The 7,535-nt window shown below is 52.2% G+C and overlaps 1 protein-coding gene across 2 annotated transcripts; it reads left to right on the top strand.

The window, feature by feature from the left end:
• The first annotated feature begins 471 nt into the window (after window positions 1-471).
• Window positions 472-6,967, top strand: LOC112949083 (acidic leucine-rich nuclear phosphoprotein 32 family member B). 2 transcript variants are annotated; one of them, XM_026041461.1, is made up of 7 exons: window positions 472-492; window positions 2,532-2,681; window positions 3,151-3,273; window positions 4,285-4,483; window positions 4,807-4,928; window positions 5,771-5,825; window positions 6,702-6,967. In XM_026041461.1, the coding sequence occupies exons 2-7, from the start codon at window positions 2,622-2,624 to the stop codon at window positions 6,788-6,790; spliced, it is 648 nt and encodes a 215-aa protein (XP_025897246.1). In that variant the 5' UTR covers window positions 472-492; window positions 2,532-2,621; the 3' UTR covers window positions 6,791-6,967. The 2 variants fall into 2 exon arrangements, with proteins under 2 accessions (XP_025897246.1, XP_025897245.1); XM_026041460.1 differs by lacking the exons at window positions 472-492; window positions 5,771-5,825; window positions 6,702-6,967 and adding an exon at window positions 2,291-2,314 and having other exon boundaries at window positions 4,807-4,977.
• Window positions 6,968-7,535: the final 568 nt, after the last annotated feature.

The raw sequence follows: 7,535 nt of genomic DNA, 5'->3' as shown, positions 1-7,535 counted from the left end.
CATGGCGCCCGCCGCGGCCCTCGTGGGCCGGCTGCTGAGCAGCCTCTCCCCCCGTGCACACCCAGCTCCCTTTTTCTTCATTTCTTCTTTTTTTTTTTCCCCCTTTTAAATCACTTTCGGCGAGAGGTGTTGGCAGCCCGTAGCTGCCTGGCGGCTGGGGAGGCCGGAGGCCCTGCGGAGAACTTGCGGCGGGAGCTGCTGTGGGGCCTCCACCCCGCAGCGCCCGGGTCTCCGTGGTGCGGAGGAGCCGCTGCTCCCACCGCAGGGTGCCGGAGCGTGGAAGGGTGCTCCCCGCCAGCACCCCGGCCAGGCCTGGCCTTCCGGGGCCTGCTCGTGGCAGGGCTGCAAGGGCTTCCAGCCCACGTGCGTTTCTTTATTATTCCCGCTTATTTGGCCATCTCTGGAGCTGGGCTGCTGAAAATGGTGCTTGCGGGATGGGAAGAAGTCACCTTGTCCAGAACAGCAGCACAAACTGTTCCCGCCCTGCTCCTGGTGATTCACGGGGGRAGGGAAGGAGGCTGTGGGCTCCTCTGCTAGTGCAAAGCTGGGAGATGCCGACACCGGTAGTGCTGGCAGATAAGAGCTGTGGCTGCTGTCAGCGGGAGTGAAGCTCCTGAACTGGAGTTGCCTCCATGTGTTAGTGGGGTTTCCTGCGTCACCTGAGGGCCGCCTTTGAAGGTTAGACCRCTGGGAGGGGAGGAAGTTTTGTTGCTGGAGTGTAAACACGGAGCATTAGRGCCATAGGAGCAGGCTGTGACCCTGGCACTTGGGCTGGAGGGTAAGGGATGTCTGGGCTGCCTTGGCTCGCTCTTCCCTTGCGCAGTTTTCTCACTGTCCTCTGGCTGTGGCTACTTTGATGAGTTCTCACTTCGCCGTCGGTGGCTGGTGCCTCCGTAGCCGGGCACGGGAATGCCGGGCACGGGAATGTCACCCCATCATGTGGCAAGGCCAGCTCAGCTGCGGTGCCGCTGGAGCGACCAGATCCCGCTGCRCACGGCTGGGCAGCGGAGGCTCCAGGCTTGGGGTTTTGCACCCTTTAGTAGACAAGGCACCAAGTAGCTTTGTCTTTCAGGCCGGGGTTCACGGGAGCTGGTGTGTGCACCAGGCTTTGCCGCAGCAGCAAGGCGGCCGCTTATCTTAGGCCAGCCTTGCCAGGACCGCTGGCTACTTTCTAGCAAGATAGCTGGGGCGGCTGTTCCTCAGCTCCACTTACAAACCGCAGTGTCTCTTCAGCGAGCTGGCGTGGCCAGTCTGAAACCAAGCTGGGGACAGAGAGAAAATGGGTCTTACATGAAACCTTGCAGGGAGAAATGGAGGTTTCCTTTGTGGGTGGCAAAGGAATTTGCAGAGCAAGAACTATTTGGGGACGTGTAGGTGACCCGTAGGCTGCCAGGTGCAGATTTTCTCTTTTTTGAACGTAGGAATTGGCAGCATGCGGAGCTGGGCGGGCTTGAAGCGCACAGGCCCTGCGAGCAGAGCTGGTAGGAGCCAGTGGCACCGCTGAAAGAAGCGGCTCTGGCCGCTTGTTCCTGTCCCTGCGGCTGCCCTGCCAGCTTGGAGTGTTTACCCTGTGATCTAGGGCAAGGATCTGACCCAGGTTCAAGCTAGTCTCCTCGTGGCCACGTTAGTCTTTAATCTGGTGGCTCTCACGGTCGCCTCTGTGGCCGTGCCAATGCTGAGGGCTGAAGGGCTGGCTTAGGCCGACTTTAATTGAACTGGGTGCTTCTCTGCGAGGTGTTAGAAGCAACACGAACTCGCCTACAAAACCGCTGGTTGAGTTTGTTTGCTGCTGGACTCCAAGCCCCGATGAGCAGTGTCGCTTCTGGAGGTTTAGCACCAGTTCACGTGGAGCTTGTGAAGCCGGCAGGGCAGCCTGGCCAGTTAGGCTGCCTGTACAAGGGCAAAAGGCTTCTTCAGGATGACCTCCTCCTAGTTGGTGCCTCTGAGCTGGAGAGGGAGAATTGGAGAGCTGCGAAGGAGGAACGTGGAGAGCAGCAGCTCTCGAGCCAARACTGTGACTTGGTGTCCTGCTGCGTAGGATAAAAGCGCAGCTTAGACAAGGCCTCAGGCGGAGCTGGAGCATTCGGCTGTGCTGCCTCGGAGGGAAGTGGGCTTGCTGGGTGCGTGGGCCCGGCGGGCGGCCGGCGAGGAGTGGGTCTCGGCTGGAGCTTCCTTGCGGGGCCCTGGGAATGCTCTTCCTGCTGAGCCGCAGCTGGAGGCGCCGGCTGGCTGGAGTCTGCGTTTGTGCAGGTGCTGAGTGGTTCTGCTCTCGGATTCTGGGCTTTCCCAGCATCTAAGGAACGTTTTAGCATTGGTGAGAGACCTGAAGGGAGTGAAACGGGGCGACTGTGGTCAATAAAGCTTAAGGGGGCTCTTTGGAAGTTTGAGGCCTTGCGTGCCAAATGTTTGGTTCGACCCATTACTGTTTCTTTGTGGAGAATACAGACCTTAGCTGCAGTCACGGGACGTGGTGCCATAGGTGAGACTTGGCTGCGTTTGTGAGGACAACTTCTGAGCGTCTCTGTTGGCAGGTGAAGGAGCTGGTTCTTGATAACTGCCGCTCGGATGATGGGAAGATCGTGGGGCTCTCCTCGGATTTTGAGAACCTGGAGTTCCTCAGCATGATCAACATCAACTTGMTGTCTGTCTCCAGTCTCCCCAAGCTTAACAAACTTCGCAAGGTGAGTCAGGCCTGTGCTCCCATCTCAGCCTGTGCTCTGAGACATCTGCCCTATCCTTGCTCAGAGTTGATTTCATTCCTCCAGTGGTCAGAAGAGGGTAATTTGGCTGTGCTCTTTCTGAGCAAGGGTTTTTTCTAATACAGAGCAAAATGTTTTTGAGCTCATTTCTTTTGTAGTACCCCTTTTTTTGGGGGGGACTGTTATGCTTCATGCTACTATCAAAAGTTTTGATAGCAAAGAAAGCATTTTAGATTGTACAGCTCAAAGGATGAGCAACTTTTGTGTTGTGCAGTACAAAAGTGGCAGTCTGTGCTACCTTGTCAAAAAGGTGAAAACATGAACTGATTTTCCATGGCATGGCCTAATGAACAGGATCTGGAACTCAGATGTCCATCATAGTTTTTTAGGGAATAAAGTTCCTTAGAGCAGGTTGGATGTTTGGTGACCATATGATATTTCTTTCTGGCAGCTGGAGCTGAGTGATAACAGAATTTCTGGTGGCCTCGAAGTTCTAGCAGAAAGAACTCCTAACTTGACACACTTGAATCTAAGTGGCAACAAGATCAAAGACATCAATACCCTGGAGCCCTTGGTGAGTGCAAGGCTGTACTGGCATCTAAAGGATGATATATCTGTGTTTTTCCTTTGGGGAGCCTGTATGTGCAGCAGAAGTACAACATCTTGGTAACTGTTCCAAGAGCACTTCGTGGTTCTCGTGGGAACAGATGAGTGGGTCCCATTTGAGGCTGGACTAATAGTTAATGGCTCCTCTATCTGGAAAACCAGCAGCCACTTGCTAAAAGAAGCATGAAATTGGGCTGGGTGAATAAAACGGTGGATGCAGTGCTCAGTGTGCATCTGAGAAAGGACCATTAATGGGTCGGATGCAGTTTGAGGTAGGTGGCACCTGGGGTGTCATGGAGATGAGTTGCTTGGCCACCCAGTGAGAGTGTCTGCCACGTGGCTGCTGTCCTGCTGGGCTGTGACCCTCTCACCCTGGGTGATCAGACTCGTGATCCTGACTCTAGCTGAAATGTCTGATCTAGAGCATTTGCCCCATTAGCTCTTGCCCTTGGAGAAGTCCTTCCATCCTGTCCAAAAAAGGAGCTTAAAACTTGTTTTTGTTTCTCCTTTGCTTAACCCAATATTCACTGTGGTAGTCTGGCTGAGCTGCTGCAACTGGACTGAAACATGTGGCACTCGGTCTGTGGACAGTGTAGCTTGGTCTCCCTGCTGCTGTCCCAGGTCTTTCATCCAGTTTCTTGGGCAGGATGAATTCCCATCAATGCTCCCTCCTGCTAGGGGAGCTGGGCATTCTGCTTGTTACTCACTGCCTGCAAAAGGGAGCAGGATTTGCAAATGGTTTCAAAAGGAGCGGACACCAAGGAAGGGAAACTATGGGGCACAGGAGCTGGAAAATCTGCCAGGTACATTTAGCACAAGTCATAGTGTATCTTTGAGGAGCACATGGTGTGAAGAACGTAGGTGAAGACACTTCTGTAGTAGGTCTGGGTAGCAAGGCAGGTGTTCAGAGGGCCTGCTGGTTTCCTGATCTTCAAGATAGTGGCATCTTGTAAGTTGTCTAACAAACTGATCCTTGCAGAAAAAGTTGCCAAACTTGCGTAGTCTGGACCTCTTCAACTGCGAGGTGACAATGCTGATCAACTACCGGGAGAGCGTGTTCACCCTCCTGCCCCAGCTCACCTACCTCGATGGGTTCGATGCTGATGACCAGGAAGCCCCTGATTCAGACCCTGAAGCAGATGGGGATGCACTGGAAGATGAATATGAGAATGGGGAAGGTAAGTGGTGGGTTTTGTTTGGTTTTTGTTCTGTTTGTTTTCCCTTCCTTGGTTCTCTTTGGAAACCATTTCTTGCCCTCTTCTGCAGGGTCTTGTTAAACAGTGGTGATTGTAACTTGCCCCTGCAGTAGTGGGGCTGTCTGGGCGAGCCCCGTTGCCTTTGGTGACTACATGAGAAATGAGGCTCGCTCRAAGCTGAGCGGTCTCGTGGTGGGCTCTACGTTTGCACGTTGGTCCTGCCGGCGTTGGGGTGGGAGGTGCGGACGTCCCATCCAGGAACAGCACGTCCTGGGGAAGTGTAACTTGCATCTCCCTCTTGGTAGAAGGGGAGGAAGAAGATGATGACGATGAGGAAGATGACTTGGATGAAGAAGTCATTGATGATGAGGAAGATGAAGATGATGATCTGGAAGGGGAAGAGGAAGAGGATGGAGTAGATGATGAGGTGAGGCTTTCTGAAATGTGTAGTGTGTTTGTCCCCATGTCTTTGTAACCCTCTGACTTGGTGTCAGAGATGGATCTCAGGGGTGCTGCACCACCCTCAGCATTTCCCCATACAGGTACCCATTGACTCCCTGTTTATGGAGTTCATGAGTTTGGTATTTGTCTGTTTGCCCTGGTGCTTCCTCATGGCTTCGAGTGATAAAATACATTAAACCTAGACAGGTTGGAGAATTGGACAGAGAGGAACCTCATGAGGTTCAACAGGGACAAGGGCAGGGTSCTGCASCTGGGCAGGAATAACCCCAGGTACCAAGACAGATTAGGGGCTGACCTGCTGGAGAGCAGCTCTGCAAAGAGGGACCTGGGAGCCCTGGTTGGTAACAAGCTAACCATGAACCAGCGGTGCCCTCGTGGCCAAGGAGGCCAATGGGCTCCTGGCTGCATCAGGGGGATGGTGCCAGCAGGGCGGGGAGGGGATCCTGCCCCTCTGCTCAGCGCTGGGGAGGCCAGACCTGGAGCACTGGGAGCAGCTCTGAGCTCCCCAGGACAAGAGGGACGTGGAGCTTCTAGAGAGGGGCCAGTGGAGAGAGACAAAGATGATCTCTAGGGGTCTCTTCCAACCTCAGCCATTTCTGTGATAAAACTTCCTTTGTGGGGAATGGAGAAGTTACGTAGGAAACAACAGTGCCTACACAAAAGCGCATATTTTTCTGCGCTCTTGGCTTGTAGCTCTCTAACACCAGGGTAGGGTGGGAGCAGAAGCGAAGGAAAATGATGTTGCAGAATTACACCTCACTCATGAGGTTGTGGGCCTCTAACAGAAGTATGTTGTTTTGACTTAAGGAGGAAGATGAGGAGGAAGATGGTGAGGAGGATGAAGAGGATGAAGCTGATGATGGTAAGCTGAACTCTAACAAATTAACTCCGAGTTGCAGAGCTCCAAGTCTTGCACACTACTTGYAGCCTTAGGATTTCACCTCTGACTTTGGTGCTATGCTCTTTGCCTCAGCCTTTCCCTGCTGAAAAGTGTTGTGTTACTTCCTGTGAGCATTGCTGAAATTGCTTGTGTCCGACTGTACTGATGGTGATTAAAACTGAGGGGTCACACAGTGCTGCTGGGGAAACAAACTTTTAGTGCCTGTTAATGCTAACTGAGCAAGTCTGCCAAATATTAAAAAGGTGAATTACCTGGCAGGCTGGTTTGAAGCAGCTTGAGCTGATACTCCTTGCAGGAGCTGGACTTCTGTCCTAGAAATGCCTGTTAGCAGACTTTCCCAGGAAATGCTCTTAGCTCCAGCTTTCCCTGGGCTTTCAGCTGCAGGGAGAGGAAATCTGCTCTCCTTGACGTGAGTCTTGGCTGCTGTGGCTAGAGCAGACTGAACATAGGAATGTTGACAGAGCAGAACGAGTGGCATGATTTGAAATGATCTTGCCTGAGCTTGGTCAAAACTGAGTGAATTCCACACCTGCTGCAGCAGTCTTAGGGATAGTGCGTAGTGACAACGTGTTTTTCAAGTGCCTGTTGATGCGTGGGGTGCAGGGAAGRTGTAGAGAAGAGTTAATGCCTTGTGCCAGCCCGGCCTTTTCTGGGGTGCCATGAGAAACAGAGCCAGGTGGATTTCCATTCCCCGCTGGTGTAAATCCAGTCTGTGCTTGTCCACAAGCAAGCTGGGGCTGCCATGGCTTGAAGCCACAGTTCAAATGCTGCTCCACGAGACTGAACAAAGCTTCACGTTTCACTTACTTATTTTTCCCTCCCTCCTCCCCTCCCTAGACCTTCCACGAGGAGAAAAGAGAAAACGAAATCTAGAGGATGAAGGAGAGGAAGATCCAGAAGACGAAGATGATGATGAGGATGACTGATCCCAGCGAGCCAATCAGTTTTACAGACTGTGACTGTGCTTGTCTTAACCTCCCCGTTGTGTCTTTGTGAGACTGTAAACCCCCGTCTCCCGGTCCTCCCCTCTTTGTATGGCTGCAGCATCCACAATATATTTTTTTAAGATGTAGAATACTGTAGGCATTCAGGGGAATCTTCCATACAAGGCTCACTTTCTCAGAACAATCCCATGCTCAAATCCTTTCTCCGTTTTGTGTTTTGTGCAGTAGTTTGCAAAAAAAAAAAAAAAAAAGAAAAAAAAAAGAAAACAAAAAAAAAGAAAACAAAAAAAAACCCCCAACCACCTCCTAGGGTATCTTTCGTGTCTGAAATCAGCCTTGCCACACACTGGACCCAGAGCTCCAGCTCGCCACCCTGCTTGCCAACCAAGAAGGCGTGTTTGCTCTCGGCACGCCCTCAGACCAGCTCTCAGAAGATGTTTGAGGCACCTTGAGYAGTGGGTGCAAATCTGGTTCATCTAAACGGACTTAAAGTAAACGATCGCTGAGGTCTCTCTGATCAGAAATAATGGTGATGTGATCTCTGGAGATGCTTGAAGATGCTTTAGTGCTGGGGATGTGGGATGCCGGGGTTTATGGGGGGGTCATGGGCTGCTTGCAAGACCTGGTACCTCTGATGCACCTTGCAGTAGCCCTGTACTTGCTTTCCTATTTTTTTATAAACTGGAATATTTTTTTTTTCCCTATTGGCCACCAAATAACTTTGATT

This window comes from Nothoprocta perdicaria, unplaced genomic scaffold (genome assembly GCF_003342845.1).
Source record: "Nothoprocta perdicaria isolate Ctin4 unplaced genomic scaffold, notPer1 scaffold_286, whole genome shotgun sequence".
In the NCBI taxonomy this organism is placed as follows: Eukaryota; Metazoa; Chordata; class Aves; order Tinamiformes; family Tinamidae; genus Nothoprocta; species Nothoprocta perdicaria.
Note: the sequence above shows the minus strand (reverse complement) of the source record. Positions and strands in the feature narration are given on the sequence as shown.